This window comes from Microtus pennsylvanicus, chromosome 6 (assembly GCF_037038515.1).
Source record: "Microtus pennsylvanicus isolate mMicPen1 chromosome 6, mMicPen1.hap1, whole genome shotgun sequence".
NCBI classification, from domain to species: domain Eukaryota; kingdom Metazoa; phylum Chordata; class Mammalia; order Rodentia; family Cricetidae; genus Microtus; species Microtus pennsylvanicus.
Window position 1 is genome coordinate 124140214 of NC_134584.1, and position 20247 is coordinate 124160460.

The following is a 20247-nucleotide window of genomic DNA, read 5'->3' on the forward strand; positions in this document are numbered from 1 at the left end:
GGGGCTCACCGGACCCACTGAGCCACATCCCCAGACACCGAACAAAACGACACACGGCAAGAGACACTTGTGCACTCTATCCATGTTTAACCGACAGTGTGACGCTCTCGTGAAAGAGTTTTAATAAATAGATTAAGGCTTGGAAGGACTGCTTTCCCACGGCAGTCTGCAGTCCGGAGCTGTCAACCGTCACTCATGGTGTCCCAGGTTTTCTCTCTCCATTCAGGGTGTATTCGTTCAAGTTTTCCCCTTTACCTTTGCCGGATGTCAGTTTTGGTAGTTGCAGAAAAGTGGCTGACCAGAGTGGCAGAATATTTCCTCCTTCCAGAAAGTTCTCACGACTCAGTGACGCAACTTTCAAAGAAATCTGAGCAAAGAAGCTAACAGCTCAGTGACAGCAAGAAAAGATGCAGACCACCCTGGGGACTCTGGGCGGGGAAATGGTTTCCACATCTCACACACCAGCGCAGCATTCTTAAACAAAGAGGGTACAGCACGTCTGCCACCTACAAAGAAGCTGGCTGAGAGCAAGCTCCCCCAGAAGGCCCATGAAGGCTTTCCACACGGAACCCTTCTGTCACAGCCTCCGGCAGGTGCCACTCAGGATGCCAGGGATATGCTACCAGGCCTCTAGGTCACCAGGGAGACCCTGCAGCCAACTGAGCAGGCTGTCCCACTTGTCAACAAACTCCTTATCCACAAGTTAGACTGGAGGCACCGGTCCCCACGTGCCCATGAACCATCCACCCTGGAGAGGCTAACATGCTTTCTTGCAAGAAGAGAAACAGATGCTGCCCGTCTGTCTGTGTTGATGAACTCCAGGGGTGCTAAAGAGACTCCAGAATCCAGTCGCTGCTGGAGAGGTGGCTCACAGGCAGTGACAAGTCCCGGGGAGGGCCTCGGCCCTGGCCTTCTCGGAGCGAGCCCTGCTCCTGGAAGTCCTCGTCGTCATCGAAGAAGCCGTTCTCCAGAGCATAGGTGCAGTCCAGGCTGGATGCTGCCTGGCACGCTCCCTTGTACTCCTGAATGGACTCATAGAGACTGTACAGTTGGCAGAGCAAGGACATGTCCAGCTGTCGCAGGCCAACCTTAACGGAAAGGAGAGGAGGCAAAAACCAAGTCAGTGCTGAGATTTAATTGTAGTTGAACAGCCAAGTAGAAATCTTTCTAGGTTAGCTAGCCATTCCTACCCTCAGAAAGGCTAAAGGCAGCACCAGTGGGATGCCGCAGAGCTCCAGTCCAGGCAGACACGTCCTTCACTGGCCGCGCCATACCTCAGACCTGAGTGAGGGAGGCCATACCTGGCAGCAGTGAGCCCAGCCTGAATTTGCTCCGGGCTACAGACACACCCAGCGGAGCAACAGCAGTGCGTGTTCTGGGCACCTCCGCTGGCTCATTGTGCACACCAAGTCCCAGAGACATTACTGCTCCCCACAGCCACACTCAGAGAAGACCCACACATGACTTCCTGGCAACCCTGGCCAGACCCCACTTGGTTGTTGTCAGGCAATGGATTCCCCCTGGCCAGGGACAGGATCTCACTGGTCAGTGTGACATGCTGCCCCTGTAGCAATCTCCTCTGCCTCAGGGTTTTCCAGGCCTGGTGAGTTCAGATGCTCTCTCTTCTAGACAGAGCTAGTGTGATCCTTTCCCCACTACGATGAACTATGAAAAACCTGAAGATACAGCCTTATATCAGCCTTCTGGAAACTTCACAGAAATTAGTGGCAGGGGACAAGGAATGTGTGGGAATGTCATGTATCTGTTGTCCATTTTTGCCTTCCTCTCTCCTTACTGCCTGCCCTGTGACAAGAAGCAGCCAGGTCTGGAAACGCATGGGTCCCATCGATCCTAAACCCAGGAAGAGGATGATGGTTAGAACTGCAGGGGAACCTGCACACCTGAACCTTTAACAGGCCAAGACCAGTGTCAGACAAGATGAAAGCTACCATCAAACTGGTCCAGGAAAAGAAAAAGTCCTGTAGGACCAGACTAGGGATGCTAACCTCAGGCTCAAGGAGGGCAGCTCGCCAACGCTCTCTCTGGGACACAAAGTCACGACCTCTCAGGTGTCCATCCTGCAGAGCCCTCCACACTAGGTGTGACCTCCCTCCTGCAAACAGACCCGATGTCACTCTCAACCCCACTTTAGGTATCTGAAGGCAGAGCACATCCTGTGGCCCCCAAAGAGCTGTCAGTTTCGGTGTGACAAAGCATGACTGACATCCCAGCACTTGGGAAGCTGAGGCAGGAGGATCGTGAGTTTGAGGCCAGCCTGAGCTACATAGTGATAGCACCAGAAGACAAAGCAGCCTAGCCTGTTGGCTGTTTTCATCGGGATGGTCTAGCCAAATCCTTCCTCCGCATGGTTCCTACAGTCCACGATTCTATCACAGATATTAACATAACCTCCACGGCTCGACTGGAGTTCTGACTAAGTACTCAGATATGTCTGTCTGCTCCCAGATTTAACTCTGATAAAGCCACACCTGCTAAACTCAAACCTGTGTTTGCTTAAAATATCTAAGAGGCTCATCTGGCACGCCTCCTACCCAGCCACTCTTCACATCACGTCAAAGACACTGGAATCTGCTTTTCATGTCGAGAACAGACCACAGAAAGACCCAATGAGCTCTGAGCAAAGGGTAATGTTCACTTTCTGGGGTCCCATGGGTCAGCCCATGGTGAGAGAAACGCCTCAGCACCATGGGGCTTTCAAACTCTGTTGGATGACAAGGTCATGACCCCATGACACCAAGACTCATGATGCCAGGTTTTCCAAGCGAAATCTTCCTGGATTCCCACGGACATGCCCTGCGCCAGGTGGTGAGTGGAGACTCTGAACAGAGCTGCCTGCACTGTCACACAGGGATGATTCACAGAGCTGCCCTGTCACTGGGTGTGACAGTGGCCTAGAAACAACTGACCCACCTAGAGATACGCCTGTTACACAGCCAAACATGTGCCCAGTGCACAGGCGGATTACACCTCGACAGGGAGGTAGATGATCACACCTGCTCAGCCCCTCGCGGCAGCTGCTCCAGGCACGAGGCCCACTTCCTCCACTAGGCAGCATTTCCCTTACGAGGTGAGAGGCACTGACATTCTAGCCACGGCAGGTGCTCTTCAGCATAGGCGGTTCTAGCTGAATGAACACAAAGACCTGTCCTGGTGTAGGGTCACATTAGAGTGGGAACCGTCCCTACAACCCTCAGGTGTCCCAGAGGCCCTGGCTGGACAGGCAGTGCTGTGTGCTCACAGCACACCTGCATGGCTCCTGCCACGTCATCAGCTAGAGAGGAGCACAATGGGCTAGCCTGGGCTCCTCCAGCAGCTCTTCGCTTAGGGGTCTGCAGAGGGACAAGGAGGCGAGCATGCCCCAGGACTGAATTACAGGACATAATGAAGTCACCCATGTGCAAGAGTAGCTTGCCCTTCTGGAACCAAAGTGTTAAGGAATTGTCCCCGTCCTTACCCATAAGCAAGCCCCAAACACCTGTCACCTGTCATCTCTTGCCCCACTTGCTTGTCCCTGAAGGACAACACTGCAGGACTTAGAAATGACAGCCTTCTTCTGGAGACATCTTGAAAACTTTAGGCTCATTTAAACAAACCATAGTCACCTCAGCCCCTGTGATCTCCCATCCTTTATTGTGACTTACAAGACACCACAAGGGCCAGCTCAGTCACTGTAAACAGCTTATCCTCTGCCCAGGCTGCCTTCCTCTCTGCCAGGCTCTCTCCTCACCCTCCGGCTGCCAGGTGGGCCCAGCACATCCTTCCTACCAGAATCTGCTTCCTTTCCCTGGGCAGCAGCTCCCAGCCTGTGATGTGTAACCCTCCGGGGGTTGCATATCAGACAATGACAGTTATGAAGCGGCAAAAAAAGAGAAATTTTTATGGTTGGGGGTCACCATGACAAGAGGAACTGTATTAAAGGGTCACAGGATTAGGAAGTGGTTCTCACCATTGCCCTAGGGGAACTTAACGATAGGCTCAGTTGCAGAAATAGTCTCCGACAGGGTGGTGGCTCCCTGCTGGGTTGAGGGTCACTAAAGTCCCAGAAACTCCTCGAGCCTGTGGTAGGGGAGGGGCTTAGAGTCCAGGAAGCTTTTCTTTCCTTAGACTGGTTCCCTTGGTGCCCAGGCTGACCCAACTCACTTTACAACAGGAGATAACCTTGAACTCCTGACCCTCTTGTTTCTGCCTCCCAAGTGCTGGAACGACAGGGACTCACCACCACCCTCTGCTCAGAGGAGCCCTACAGAGGAAAGTTGGGGCCGGGGAGACGGCTCAGTCTGTAAAGTGCTTGCTAAGCAAACACGACCTCAATCTGGATCCCCAACCACACTTAGAAAAGCCACACACAGCCAGGCACGATGGTCAGCTGGCTTCTTTCTGAGCTAGCAGGTATCCCCCCAGCATCAGGCTCCAGACACTGCACTATATTGGTAAAATTGAACTTAATTAAAAACGGCACACACCTTTGATCCTAGCACTAAGGAGGCAGAGGCAGGAGGATCTCTATGAGTACAAGGCCAGCACGGTCTACAGAGTGAGTTCCAACAGGAGATACATGAGACCCTGTCTCAAAAAAATATTAGACATTTTAGGAATAAGTCCCTTATCTTAATAAGCTTATCTCGTTATGCCAGTGGGACCCCAACCTCCACCCAATGGTGTTGCAAGAACAGTCTTCCTAACCTCCACAGTATAAATTATTTCTCATTCAAGGTTCAAAATCAGACAAAAAAAAAAAAAAACCAAGAAGAGTCAAAGCAAAACAAACACCCAGGGAAATGTTCTTATTCCCAGACAGGAGGAGGAGAAAAGCAAGCAATAAGGGGGTGGGTGCTGGGGGAGTCCAGTCCTGTGCGCATCACACAAACCTCTAGGAGATGATGCCCACTGTCCCTGGTCAGGTTTAAAAATTATTGAGTGCTGGGTGGTGGTGGTGCTCACCTTTAATCCCAGCACTCAGGAGGCAGAGGCAAGCCAGTCTCTGTGAGTTTGAGGTCAGCCTGTCTACAGAGTGAGTTCCAGGACAGCCAGAGCTATTACACAGAGAAACCCTATCTCTTAAAAAAAAGAAAGAAAGAAAAGAAAAAGAAAAGAAGGAAGGAAGGAAAGAAAGAAAGAAGAAAGGAAGAAAAGGGAGGAAGGGAGGGAGGGAGGGAGAGAGAGAGAGAGAGAGAGAGAGAGAGAGAGAGAGAGATATTATTGTGCAAGGGCCGAGGAGATGGCTCAGTCAATAAGGAGCTTGTCTCATAACATGCTGACCTGAGTTCTATCCCCAAAACTCAAGTAAAAGCCAGGTGTGGAGGTGCACACCTGAAATCCCAGCTGGGTAGGAGGATGCCTGAGGCAGCTTGTCTTGCCAAAATTAGCAAGCTCCAAGTTCAGTGAGAAACTTATATAAATAAATATTTGTTTATTTGTTTGTTTTATTTTTTGAAACAAGGTTTCTCTACGTCCTGAAACTTGCTATGTAGGTGGGGCTGGCCTCAAACTCTGATCCATCTGCCTCTGCCCCCAAATTCTGGGATTAAAGACAGGTACCACCACACCCAACCCAAAATAAATATTTGTTTAAAACAAAAACAAACAAAACCAAGCAAACAAACACACACCCCCACACTCCCGCCACAGCTGGCTGCAGTGGTATGCACCTGTAATTCTAACTACTCAGGAGGCTGAGGCAAGAGGGTCAGGACTCACAAGTCAGCCTAGGTAAGATTCAACTGAAGGCCGAAGGCCGGGAGTGGTGGGCACACCTTTAATCCCAGCAAGGGTGTTGGGGTAGGGTGGGCAGGAGCAAGCACATCTTTAAGTTCAAGGCCAGACTGGTTTACAAAGCAAATTCCAGGACAACTAAGGCTATCACACAGCCAAACCCTGTCTTGAAAAACTAAACAACAAAATATTCAGCTGGAAAACAAACAAAACTATCATCCACCCGGGTAGGAGAATTGCTATTCCCGTGTGTGGCTCTATCTGTAAGACGCGTTTCTGGAAAAGACAACTTAGGGAGAAGGCTCAGGTGGCGTTAAGGGTTGGGTGGGGTGAGGTGGCAGACCCACAAATCAGTTCCATCACACCCAACCTCAGGCCTCACGTCTGAAGTCGGGTTAAAGCGGCCGTGAGTCAGGCTAAGAGAGCTCAGTCAGTGTCGAGTCCCAGGCCTGCAGAACTATTAAGCAGGTCAGGACATGGCGACCCGGCCGTCACACTGCCAACGTCCTAGGTCCCCCTCGTGCTTTCAAACCAGTGCGCACGGCTGAGAGGATAACTCCTAAGAGTCATCTCTCTGTAAGCAGAAAGACCTGCAAAGAACCCGTGTGCCCAAAGCTGGTGTGATACGGAGTCAGTACACAATCCCAGAGAGACAGAGAAAGGAGGACCCCTGGGACAGCCAGCCTAACCTCTTCAGTGAGAGACCCTGTGTCAGGAACAAAAACAGTGGATGCCACTTGAGGAACAACCCCAAGGCCGTCCTCTAACCTCCACGTAGACCCACGTGCAGTGTCCCCCACTCTCACGAACAAAAGAGCACCATAATTTTCCTGGGTGTTTTGCAAAAACGGTGTTTTAGGGTTTCTAAGGAAATGAAGTTACAGGGCCAAAGAGCAGGTCCAGACTCAATTCCATGGGTACTGTGAAACTGACCCCAAAACGAAGGGCACCAGCCTATGCCAGGCAGGCAGGGGAGGCCCCAGCACCATCCTTCGGTCAAGTCTCCGCTAATCTTTTAGGTCCAGCACAATCGTTTTTAAATGAGCAGTTACAAAGGATGTTGAGCACAGCAGTGTGTCCTAGATGGTGTTTCCTGGCCTCTATCACTAGCTTCAAACTCACAGTGACACTCCTGCCTCAGCTTCCAGGGCGATGAGGTTACAGGTATGAGTCACTAGGCCTGGCTTACACAGTTTCTCGCCACAGTTTCCCTTCAGTATGGTCCTTAGTCATCTTCTGTCTACTTGCTCCTGGCTGGAACAGACCCGGTTTCCCATAGATTACCCCATACTATGGAGCTCTGGTCACAGGGAAGAGGTCTTCTCATCCCATATACAAGACTCAGAATATATATGCATATATATACAAGACCAGGCAGCTGTGGCTCTCGGAGCCAGAGAAGTGAAATAACAGAGCAAATAAAAGGCACAGGGTTGGGCTGGCCAGATGGCTCGGTGAGGAAGGGTGTTTCTTGCTGAGCCTGGTGACCTGAGTTAGATCCCTGGGACCCATAGGGTAGAAGGGGAGAGAACTGACCCTTGCAAAGTGTCCTTCGACCTCCACAGGGACAACAAGACACGTTTACACGTGACACATATGTACACACATGCACAGACTTAAATGTGAACAAATAATAATAAAATGAACAAGACTCGGAGAGTTTCTGTTGCCCTGGAAGGCAGGCCTGGGTGTTTGTCTCCTGAGACCTGAGAACAAGCGTCCCAGTGTCACACGTCTGCAGGACAGGGACCAGCACAGGAAGCAATGAAGCAATGAGTGACCTTTATGGAAACTAGCGGGAGGGAGGCAACGGTGTCTGAGGGCTCAGCTAGCACTGGCATCGGGCACATATCTGACTGGCTGACTTCCTGCTCAGCTTGCCTATGCGGTTTCTGTCACAGGACCATGGAAGGTCTGGAGTCCACAGGGAGCTTCCGTGGCCACTTCGAGAGCGAATCCTCAAAGCTCCCAGCTGCAGCTAGCTGGGGTGATCTGCGACAGGCCCGTGGCTGTCTCTCAGACACCTCCTACCCAGCGGTAAAAGAGCCATGGTAAGGCAGGGACCAAGGCCCAGAACAAAGCGGTGAGTGTGGGAGGCACCAGCATCCTTGAGATGCAGCAGTGACTGCCTAGGCCGCTGCTCCTAGGAGTCCTCCAAGATGAAGAGACCCCACCCAGTGTGCAGAAAGCCAGATGGGAGCCTTAACTCAGTGGGGAAGAGGCAGGAGCAGCCGATGAAGCACTCGGGCGTTCAGTCTGTGAGCATGAGCCTGAGGTGCTCCACAGATAGGAAAATAGGTCATAGTCCAGCGGTCTGGGACACCCAGTATCCACTGGAATCTCCTGCTTTCCCGTTTGCCCTCCGCAGCGTTTTACAGTGCTCACTCGGGGAACAGTGTGTGACCCCACCATTCTGTTGAGAACATAACAAACTCTGTGTGTGTGCGCGTGTGTGCCTGTGGGCAGAGGTCAACATCAATGTCTCCTCAGTGTCGTCCCTAGCTTGTTTTCTGAGACAGTCTCCCATTGAACCTGGAGCTGACCGCGTTGGACAGGCCGGCCAGCGAGTCTCTGAGGTTCCTTTGTCCCTAGCCCTGGAGCTGGCATTACAGGTTCCCGCTGCCATGCCTGGCTCTTCTGTGCCTTCGGGGGATCCAAACTCAAGTCCTCAAGCTCGCACAGCAAGCGCTTTGTGCCCAGGGAGCATCTTTCCAGCCCTGTAATGAATGCTTTAAAAAGACCTTTTCAGGCTGGGCATCACCGTGGTGCGCGCCTGTAATCCTAGCATCTGGGAGGCAGAGACGCACAGTCTCAGTCAGGCTGGCCTACATAGTAAGACTTGGTCTCAAAAAAAAAGCAAATAAACAATCTAAGGTGGTTCGTGCCTACAATAAGAGGATCAAGAGTCAAGGTCAGCCTTAGCTGTGTAGTTCAAAGTGAACCTGGGCTATCGGATCCCATCTCAAAAATAATAATCTAAATAAATAAATACTGTTAAAAGAGAGTTCTAGGCCAGGCAGGGCTATATGGTAAGACAGTCTCATAAAAACCTCAATACACAAAATGGTTTTTTGTTTTGATTTGTTTTTAATGATTGCTTTTACAGTCAATAGCACTGGCCGTGACCTTTGGATCTTTCAAAATGGACTCTTTCCTGGAGGCTACAGGGACTCAGAGTGACAAAACCTCACAGACGTGGGGTTACTAGAACAGGAAGTAACATGCCTTGAAGCCGCAACTCTGAGGAGAGCAGAGTAATAACCAGCTAGGGTCTGAACACAGTGATAACCAGCTAGGGTCTGAACACAGTGATAACCAGCTAGGGTCTGAACACAGTGATAACCAGCTAGGGTCTGAACACAATGATAACCAGCTAGGGTCTGAGCACAGTGATAACCAGCTAGGGTCTGAACACAGTGATAACCAGCTAGGGTCTGAGCACAGTGATAACCAGCTAGGGTCTGAGCACAGTGATAACCAGCTAGGGTCTGAACACAGTGATAACCAGCTAGGGTCTGAACACAGTGATAATCAGCTAGGGTCTGAGCACAGTGATAACCAGCTAGGGACTGAGCACAGTGATAACCAGCTAGGGACTGAGCCTCTGCCCACACAGGGCTCCTGCCCTCTCCAGTCTGTGTAACAATGCCCCTGACTCTTATTAGTGTCCCTCCTTTGAAATGAAACTTGCACCCTCCATTCCAACCAGCTCTCTGCCAGCCTCCGACTCTGCATCTGAACAGTTTGGCACCCTCCTCTACTGATGGAATGTCATGAACCCTCCAAAGCAAATCCTCTAACACCCAAAAGGCTGTGAGAAACTTTCTTTCAAGCCCTTAGCATGGTTCAAAATGACACAGCACTGCCACATGCATTCCCTGAAGACCCAACAATGCAGTGATCAAAACATGCTTTCAGGGGCTGGAGAGATGGCTCAGCGGTTAAGAGCATTGCCTGCTCTTCCAAAGGTCCTGAGTTCAATTCCCAGCAACCACATGGTGGCTCACAACCATCTGTAATGAGGTCTGGTGCCCTCTTCTGGCCTTCAGACATACACGCAGAAAGAATATTGTATACATAATAAATAAATAAATATTTTTAAAAAAAAAAAAAACATGCTTTCAGCACACACCCTCCCAAACTGCAGAGTACATGGTGAAGCAGGTGTGCATGGTTCGTGTGCATGCGTGTACAGATCATATGGGGCAATGATCAGACAGAGCTGCGGAGCCCAAGAGACCCAGCAAGGGTTTAACTCGTGGGAGTTCAACTCTTAGCAGCTGATTTTGAAAATATAATTAGGACCTAGAGAGACGACGCAGAGATCAACAACCCAGACTGTCCTGGCTCCCAGCACCGGGCCAGATAGCTCAGTCCACCTGGAAACCCAGCTCCTTCTGGCCTCCCAGGGACTTGCACTCGTGTCTCAAGCATACATACACTCATGCATTCAATTAAAAGTAGTAAAAATAAGTCTAAAGAGACTTAAAAAAAATAAACAAAGAAAATAAGCTGGGCATAGTGGTGAATGTCTTTAAGACCAGCACTCAGAAGGCAGAGGCAGGTAGATTTCTCTGAGTTCCAGGCCAGCCAAGGGCAGTGATGGCGCAGTCCTTTAATCCCAGCACTCGGGAGGTGGAGGCAGGTGGATCTCTGTGAATTCGAGGCCAGCCTGGTCTACAGTGCTAATTCCAAAACAGCCAGCACTGTTGTTATTCAGGGAAACCCTGTCTTGAAAAACAAAACAATACAGAAAAGATTGAGAAGGAGGAAGAGGAAAAAAATAATATAAAAACATATGTAGAGTGCCTCTCCCATGAAAAATTTACAAGGTGTGAGGGTTGGTTCAAGTTATCAATATGACACTACCTAGAACCCCTGAGAAGAAAGTCTCAAATCTGTCTAGATTAGGTTGACCTGATGGAGAATCGCCTTGAATGCTAATTGCTGTGGGAACTAACACATAACACCCAGCCCACTGCGGGCAGACACCATTCCCTAGGCAGGGGATCCTGAACTGTGTTAAGTACAGAGGAGAGGGGCTGAACACGAACAAACACCGATTCCCTCAGTCTCCCTGCTTGAAACTATGGATCTAACTAACTGCTTTAGGTGCTTATGGCTTTGACATCCCAAAACGACAGGCTGTGACTTGGAACTGCAAGATGAATAAATTCTTCCCTAAATTGCTTTTTGAGGGTGTTTTATCCCAGCCACAGAGAGGAAACTAAAACACAAAGATTTAGACAATGTGCAGAAAGCACTTGTCTTTTGTTTGTTTTTTAAGATAGGGTCTTGTGTAGCCAAGGCTGCCCTCAAGTTTATAATCCTCCTTCCTCAGCTTCCCTCCTGGTGAGAGAGAGCACGGGTGCACCCTACCACATCAGGGTACACATGCAACAAGAATATTTGCATGCACTCAGAATATTTGCACATATCAAACTATTAGCAGTGATCTCTCTGTGTGCTAGACTGTGATATTGGGAGATTTGCTCAGTGTTGAACTGGAACACGGGACCTTGGAATAATTAAAACCAACTGTCAACAGGGTCTTGAACCACCTAGGAGATAAACGTCTGGGAACTTCTGAGGGAGTATCTAGACTGGGTTAATTGGGGTTAGTTAATTAACTGGGAAGACCCATCCTACCCACGTGTAGTAGTATTTCGCCATTGCCCTGGATCCCCTGCTGGAGAGAAAAGAGGAAACCAAGCAGAGGACCAGCACTCAGCTCTTTGCATCCTGAGTCAGACTAATGCCACCAGCTGCCCCATGTCCCTGCCAGCATGCTTTCCTCACCGCCAGGAACTGTACCCTGGAACAAGGAGCGGCGATAAATGCCCCCTTACCTTGCTTTTGTCAGAGCAATTAGGCCCAGCTTTAGGGCTGTGGTTTTTAATTGCTGTCTTTCAAAATACTCCATTAGTAAACAAACAAAAACCCTGGGTCATGTCTGATTCACTTTTTCCTTATCAGCTCTGAGGACCCATTAGCCATTGGGTCCTCACAATCACAATCAGTCTTGTGATTTAGGGGGTTTTGTTGCCAATAAACTGGCCTCCACTCTACCCATCCCTCCCGGGTGCACCTAGGGCATTTTCCAGGAGCCTCCAGTACCTGTTGCTCATCTCAAAGTCCCCAGTCCTGCTGATGACCTGTCTGTGACCCAGGCTTCCGGTAGCCACAGGGCCACCCTCCTAATTGTCTCCTGTTCAAACTCCTGTCAGTCAAGCTGGAGGCTCACTGCTCTCCTTTCTGCTCACTTGAGGCCTTCACACCTCTGACTCTGCAGCCCCAAAAGAAGTTCTCCTCAATCCGGAGGACCTCCCTCTTTGTATGCTCAATCCGGGGGGACACTTCTTTCTATGCTCATACAGGGCTTTTTCCCTCAGGCATTATTCAGTCTTCCCTGACAAGGAATTATATCCCCACCACGGATTTGACCTCAGGCCTTCAAATCAAATAGATCAACACAGACATTCTGCAGAAGGCTCTGGAATGAAAGCCCATTCTTGTCAAGCAAGACATGAGTTGTCGCAGAACCCTCAGTGTTCCCCCAGGTCAGTAAGTCTCTTGACCTCCAAGACAGACTGAAAATCCTGGGATGGGTTCCTGAGAGGGCCTGTCAGGGCCTGCAGCCAAACCCTACCTTTAACACTGATGTCAGGCAGACCGACAGCCGCTCATTTCCTACAGTTGAGCTTCGGAGCTCCCGCCCAAGGCATAATTATAAGGTTCTGTACCTTAGTCACACCAGGAGGGACCTGGGAAATCCCTTCAGGAATGCAGCCGGGCTCCCAAGCTTCCCCAGAGTGTTTCTAGAGCACAGCCTCACAGCCAGGAGACACCCTGCGCCCTGCATCTTATGCAAGAAAAATAACAAACAAAAAAACCCAAACACCTGGGGGCCAGTCTTCTTATTTCACCCAGAGGTTCACATTATGTCCAAGTTCAGGTCGTAAACACACTAGGTATGGGTGTGTCTAATCAAATGCAATTTGACGGACGTGGTAGACTTGGGATAGTGGTTATTAATAAAGAAAAGTGGGTAGTCTGGAACTCTGAAGCTCCGTAAGAAATCAGGGAAATCTTTTCAGGGAGAATTAGACATCATTTCTGTGGTGAAAAAGTGTTAAGATTGTCTAGTGGCCAGGCGGTGATGGTGCACGCCTTTAATCCCAGCATTTAGGAGGCAGAGACAGGCCGAACCTTGTGAGTCCAAGGCCAGCCTGGTCTACCGAGTGAGTTCCAGGACAGGCAAAACTACACAGAGGAACCTTGTTTCGAAAACCCAAAAGAATTCAGTGGATTCAACTGTCTTAGTATGCAAGGCAGATTATGCTCCTTTAAGAAGAAGGCAGAAGAGGAATTTTCTAAACCATATGTCAAATGCACTAGACATTGAAGGAGTCGACTCCTCTAGCTTACTTCGGCAAACTTACTCTTAGAATAAAAAGTTTTCTTAGATTTCTTTAGTGTTTACCTGGCCCCGTGAATCTTGGACTCGCAGAAAGTTAAGAGGGCAGAGTCTTGAGTGGATGCCTCTGTCCCACCCTACCTGGCCTGCCACAGGAAGCAAGCTGGGACAGGGCTCCCTGCGGCCCAAATCCCTGTCCTGGCGTCACCCTGAATCGCGCGTCCTGGTCCAGGAACACCTACTGCACTTCTCAGGACGGAGAAAAACTAAACCCCATTGTTTGAGACCAGACGTAAGGACTTCACCCGGCCGGAGCACGGCTTCCGTGCCGGTAATCGGATTCCTGGCGGGCAGCCGGGGAGGGGCCCGGCCATCCATCTGTTGTCCACACCGACCCGCAGGCTCGCAGGAAGCCTGTTCCTCCTGGGACCAGGCAGGCAGACCATGCCGCGCCCTGGCCTGGCCCAGGAGAACCCCAGCATCTAAGGCTGCCCTGCGCGTGGATGCCCAGCCGAGGGAAGTCCGAGAGGGAAGCAAGGGTTTCCAGGGACCAGAAGGGACCGTTCCCCGACGGGACCCAGGCGCCTGGTCCTTACCATCTCCTTGCGCAACAGCGCCAGCGCGGCGTCCAGGTTGGGGGGCTTGGTCCGAGTCCCCGCAGCCCGCGCCCCGCCGCCGCCCGCGCCCCCTCTGCTCAGCTCGTCCTGGATGCGCGACTTCTGCGCGTACAGCCGCTCCAGGTGTCGCCAGCCGCCCGCCGCGCCTCCCGCCGCCGAGTGCAGCAGCCCGCTCAGGCTTTTGGGTAGCGGTGGCAGCCCCTCTACCCTCAGCCCCCCGGCCGTGCCCGCAGACCCTGCCCCGCTCATCTCGCTGCCGCGCGGACACAGGCGCGCGCAGCTCAGCCGAAGTCCCGGGAGCCCCGCGGGTCCCCACCCACTTCCCGCCCGCCCGAGTCCCGCCCGCTGCCCGGCCCCCTGGTCTCCGCCCCTCCTCGGGTCCCGCCCCCCTCTTCTGCTCCCTGCTGCTGTGAGGTGGCGCCCTGAAGGCCCGCTGGCCTCCAGCTCTATTCCCACCCATCTGCGTCCCAGACCACCCCCCCCCAGGTCACCTTAAGTCTCAGCTCTGTGAACCAACCCCCTCATGCAGTCAGTTCCCCCTTCTTCACCACTTCTCCAGGAGTCTCCACCAGTCCTACTCCAGCCCCGTGCACCCCACCTCCAGCGGGTCACCTCCCCTCCCCTCTGAACCTCATTTTCAACGCCAGGCCCACCCGACCAGCTCTGCCCCGACCACCCATTCTGCACCCCAATCCCTAGCGGTTTTCCCTCAGGCTCCTGCTCTCCTCCCTGTCCATGCTCCTGGATGGCCCGGTCTGACCTCGCCGGCTTAACTCTGACCAGCCACTGAAACCGCATCTATGAACCGAAGGGCCCAGTTTCAGCACCGAACCCCGGACTCCCTGTGCCCCAGCGTGGGCGTGACGACTGGGAGTGCTGGCGGCAGCCAGAACCGCACACAGTGCTCATTCACAGGGGCTTGCTCGCCTCCTCCTGGATGTCAAGGTTTCCCGAACTTCAGCAGTCAAGAACACCCGTTTCGCTTTGTTCACTCTTAAAGAAATGAACTTGTCTTTCAGTCCAGCCAAGAACACTAGACTAATTCTAAATAGAAATGTCAAGGACTAAACGACCCTGCTTCACCTGGTGGAAGGAGAGAACCGACTCCTGCAAGTGATCTGACCATCTCGACAAACGTACACAAGCATACACACTAAAATAACTCAATGGAAAAAAAAGAAGAGCTTCGTGTCTAGGAGTTAGAGAGAGATGTTGAATCTCGGGGAACTCTTTGCCAACTTTAGCAAGAATAAGTAAAACTACACCTTAAAGAGACGAGTCAGAGACAGGCTTTGCCCTTCCAGGAAGACTTAAACCTTAACAAAAGATCAGCTCAGATTCAAGATGAGGAAATTCTATTTCTGCTCAACTGCAGAGAGTCAGTATCCGTAACTTTAATGCCCATGGCTACTGAGTTTAATTATAAAGGGACTGAATGATTCTGAGTTAATCCAGTAGGACCGTAATGTTTCAGGGGCTCCAGATGCCTACTATAAAGACACCCTCTATCTTTGGGGGCTTTCTGCCTCTGTACATGGAGGCCACCCCAAAATCAATCTGGGAAGTTGGTGTTAGACCCAGTCAGCCAATGAGAAGCTGCAAGTTAGGTAGTGAGATCTGAGGGCACCCTGGAGGCCACCTACCCACCTGCCCAGAATTCCCCAGGCATTCCGTGTCTCAGCCACCTTCCCAAACCCTAGGCAGTTTTTCATCATCTGCCTGTTAAGCAATGGAGAGTCTGATGTGGCTTGGGAGGGAAGGAGAGGGAGGGGAGGGGTGGAAAACATTAGACCTGCCTTTCACAACCCGACCTGAATTCTTTTTCACCCACCGCCTTACTGCCTCTGTAGAAAACCTAGCAGAATGGCCAGGGGAGTTGAGAGAGCAACGGGAAGCATTTCAAAGCAACTGAGGCACCGAAGTCGTCTTAAAGTACTTCTTTCCAAGGAAGGAGGATGCTGAGGGAAAAAGGATCCCTTAGTGAGTTAGGAAACAGCCTAGGGCCCTTTGTGTCTGGACAACCTGGTCAATGCCAGCCACAGGATTTAAAGGTAGACCCTACATTCTGGTGTGTACTCAAGGTGGTGAGCATATTCAAGTCCCTGCCAGCAAATAACGCCTCAAGATGAATAGACATCGCTACAGAATTAATTCAGCACTGATAAGGACTACATGGAAAAACCAGACACAATTATGCAACAGTCAACCAAATATTTTGACACCCGTGGGAAGTGCCAGTGCTTGCTTGCTTCATTTATTTATTTATTTAGCCATGCCAGGGATTAAAGACTGCTTGTACCTGCTGGAGAGGTGCTCCATTGCTGAACTACGCCATTAGGCCCCGTGTGTGTGTGTGTGTGTGTGTGTGTGTGTGTGTGTGTGTGTGCATGTGTGTGTATGTGTGCATGTGCGTAGCAGAAGCCAGGGAGTTAATGTCAGGTGTCTTCCACTGTATTCTATTTTGTTTTTGTGCATGTGCACACTTTTGGGTCAGAGGACATCTTTCAGGAAAGCCACTGTGTGGATTCCAGGGGTCAAACTAAGGTCGCTGGGCTTGCCATTGAACACTTTTACCTCCACCTTTTCAGAGACAAGTCTTCTCATTGAACCTGGAGCCTGCCCATCAACTAGACTGACGGCCAGCGAGCTCCAGGGGTCCTTCTGCCTCTGTCTTCCCAGTGCTGGGTTTACGGATGCCTTCCAGTACAGGTCTTTACGTGGGTGCTGAGGAATCCAAAGTCAGGTCCCCATGCTAATGCGACAAGCCTTTCCCCGAATGAACCAGAAGCCCAGCCTTCTCCTTTTTAATGTTCATGTCTATCAAAGGCAAGGGGCATTAAGGCTACTTGGGAGAACTCTGGAATATGCGGCCTTTGCTTTTATCTGATATGCCCGTCTCAGTCTGCTGGAGCTACACTAACCAAATACTTCAGACCTGGTTATTTATTAACAGCCAAGTTAACTGCTCCTGATTCTGAGGCTGGGGATTCCAAGATCAAGGCACACAGAGAGCCCATGCATCACACTGTGTCACACAGACAGCCTTCTGTGTGTCCTCTCAGGGTGGAGGGGTGCTCCCTGGAGCCTCTTTTGGGAGGACACTAATTCCATTCATGAGGTTCCACCCCCCACAACTTAGCTGTTCTCACCAGTTCGTCTGTCCTGCCCAGCACCAGAGCCGTCCGCCTTGGCGGCTGTCAGAGTGGACATTCTGTCACGGTGCGGCCAGAGCACACACCTCCCAGTGTACTTATGCCAGGTCACATAACCTGAAGCCCTACAGCTGTCATCTCTCTGCCTCCTCACTCTCTTCTAGACACCAACAGCTCATGCTCACTTGCTGGGGAGGCAGGTGTAAGAAGGCTCCAGCTGTATTTGACAAGCACCAGGCAGCTCCAGGCTTCCGCCTGCACCTCACTGTGAGCTGGCTCCTTTCAAAGCTTAAGCCCACGTTAGGTTTGGTTGGATGCTTCACATTCAGAACAACAGTGAGCTTTAATCCAGTTATAATTTAATCTCTTTCCAGGGAAGTTTTTTTTTTTTTTTGGTTTTTCGAGACAGGGTTTCTCTGTGGCTTTGGAGCCTGTCCTGGAACTAGCTCTGTAGACCAGGCTGGTCTCGAACTCACAGAGATCCGCCTACCTCTGCCTCCCGAGTGCTGGGATTAAAGGCGTGCGCCACCATCGCCTGGCCTCCAGGGAAGTTTTACAACGGAAAAAGAGTCTACACCCAAACTTTCAAAACCTACAAAGGCCGAATACGTGTATCTTTAGCGTTCTCCATAGTGATTTCCACCATTTTTCATTTGCCTTATTGAGCCTTAATTGGGCAAAGCTATTTGAACCCTTATTGTCTTGTTTTCTGAGACAGGATCTTACCCTGTAATTAAGCCCACCTAGAACTCACTACACGGCGCGGGATAGCCTTGAATACATACAAATCCTCTGGCCTCAGCCCCTTAATGGTGAGTGCTGCCACGGTGCTCTCACACCCTGAACTCTGAAGGAAGGGATTGGTCGTTTTCGGTGGCAGTGACGGCGGCATCACCGGCAGCTCTGAGGCACTCGCTCTGCAGGGGCATTTTTGTGTCGCATTTCCTCTTCCCTCCTTGAGGCGTGTCCAGCCATTCCCATTTGTACTTGAAACAGAGCCAAGAGAGCGGGCATTCCCGGCCACGGTACCTCCAAAGTCGTCAATGACAGACAGGACCGTGTGCCGGAACTGGGCTCCACAGTGACAGCAATCTGTTGACTTTTTGTTGTTGTTGTTGTTGAGTGTATCAGCCGTGACTCGATGGTGGACAAAGGCTGAAGAATGACGCCCCAAACCGAACCCTCCAGACGACACAGCTGGGGCCTGAGATGGGACTGGGTCTAGCTGAATGTGCTGTACGAGATACAGAGTGGGCGCCAAATAAAGAGTACAGATATCTCCCTAACACCTTTTTATATTGGTGGCATTCGTAAGATTGTTGGATAATCTCAAAATATATCTTCATCTCATCTGCTTTTTTTTTTTTAATGAGTTCAATCTCTAGTTAGGAGGGCTGGCTAATAAGCTCAAGTTGGGTTCATGTAGGAGCCAAAGTTGTGAATGGGGGGGGTCAAGATTTACAGAGCTTAGTGTACCTAGGACAGGCTGCATTCAGAGGTGTGAGGATCACCCCTAGACTCCAACTATTTACACTTGCCTTTTAACGTCCTGATTAAATGAGAGTTGAGAGCCCTGCCTGACACAAACCCAGCCTTTGAAAAGTCCCTCACCCACTCACTCACTGTCCAAAAACACTTCAGATACTAGGTAAATCTTGTTCAGTCCACAACTCTGCAGAAACTGAAAGCTTGGTGTTCCCCTCCAAGCCTCACCCACAGTTTCAATGAACACCTGCCAGGTTGTGGGGACAAAGCTCCCTAAACAGAAAGCAAGGATGGGGGGGTGGGAATGAAACTCCCAGCACCCATTCACAGTGGAGGCTCACGGACGCTTCCAGCATCCGCTGGGAATCCGCACACTGAGAGAACTGGGCTGTGAATAGAACTGGAAGACTAGACAGAATTTATTCAGACAGTCATCAGAATCCCACACGGCAAAACAGAGGAAACTGTGCCCTGTGCAGTTCCGTGGATTAGTCAGACTGGGTTCTGCTGCCAATCCCCAGTGACAACAAAGACCTGTGTGACTCGGCAAATCCCCACCGTTTCCACTCTTCTCCTTCAAAGTTTGGTTAACTACATCCTGGGCTGTGTTCTGTCAACTTGACGCAAGCTAGGGTCATCAGAGAGCAGGGAGCCTCAGTTGGGAAAATTCCTCCATAAGATTCAGCTGTGGGCAAGCCTGCAGTAACTATTCTTTTTTTTTTTTTTTTTTGAGACAGGGTTTCTCTGTGGCTTTGGAGCCTGTCCTGGAACTCCCTTGGTAGACCAGGCTGGTCTCGAACTCACAGAGATCCGCCAGTCTCTGCCTCCCAAGTGCTGGGATTACAGGCGTGCGCCACCACCGCCCGGCTTGCAGTAAATATTCTTAACTAGTGGTTGATGTGTGACGGCCTAGTCCACAGTGGATGGTGCCAACCCTGGGGTGGTGGTCCTGGGTTCTGTAAGAAAACAGGCTGAGCAAGCTATGGGAAGCAAGTCAGTAAGCAGCGCCCCTCCCTGGCCTCTGCATCAGCTCCAGCCTCCAGGTTCCTGCTCTGCTTGAGCTCCTGCCCTCACTGCTTTGGAGGGTGAACTGTTATAAGGCACTGTGAGGGAATAAACCCTTTCCTCTCCTACTTGCTTTGTCAATGGTGTGTCTTCACACTAGCAGGAGACCTAACTAAGACAACTTAGCAATGCATGAACCCGCTCTGGGAAAGCTTACTATAAACTAAAAGAGAATTTTAAAGTAACAACCTAAGGTCAAGTGTGATGGTGCGCACTTGTAACACAGGAGGCTGAGAGAGAAGGATCACAAATTTGAGGCTAGCCTGGGCTACAGAGTGAGACTCTAGCTTAAAAACAAAACAAAATACAAAACAACCAAGCAAAATAATCCTTGAAGTAAAGGCTTACCTGTCTTTGTCCTGGAGATCCCAAGACCATGAATAATTAATCTTCTAAAATTTATCACATTTTCATTTATTGAGTGTGTGTGTGCCATGGTGTGTGTGTGTGTGTGTAAGTCAGACAACAATTTATGGTTCTCTCCTTTCACTATGTGTGTCCCAGAGATCAGAATCAGATCAGGCTCCGTGGCAAGTGCCTTTACCCACTGAGCCATCTTGCTGGCCCACTTATAATTTAAAACACAGGGTAAGAGAGAGAGACACCATCAACGGGGCTCACATAGAGGGTTTTTTTTTATTGGGGGAAAGGGAATGGGGATGAAGAGACTGTCCTTGAGGTTAGAATTTGTTAGAAAGAGATTATGATATAGATTTTCAGTACAGGGATTGAAAGAAAGGAAGGTACTTCGGAAGAAAGTGAGACCCATCCAGATACT

At 50.7% G+C, this 20247-nt stretch overlaps 1 protein-coding gene across 1 annotated transcript; it reads right to left on the reverse strand.

Annotated features, from left to right (window-relative positions):
• Positions 1-99: 99 nt before the first annotated feature.
• Fam89a (family with sequence similarity 89 member A) lies at positions 100-14033 on the reverse strand. The gene is made up of 2 exons (XM_075977669.1): positions 13747-14033; positions 100-1088 (listed from the first exon to the last, which is right to left on the reverse strand). The coding sequence occupies exons 1-2, from the start codon at positions 14014-14016 to the stop codon at positions 828-830; spliced, it is 531 nt and encodes a 176-aa protein (XP_075833784.1). The 5' UTR covers positions 14017-14033; the 3' UTR covers positions 100-827.
• Between the last annotated feature and the right edge of the window lie 6214 nt (positions 14034-20247).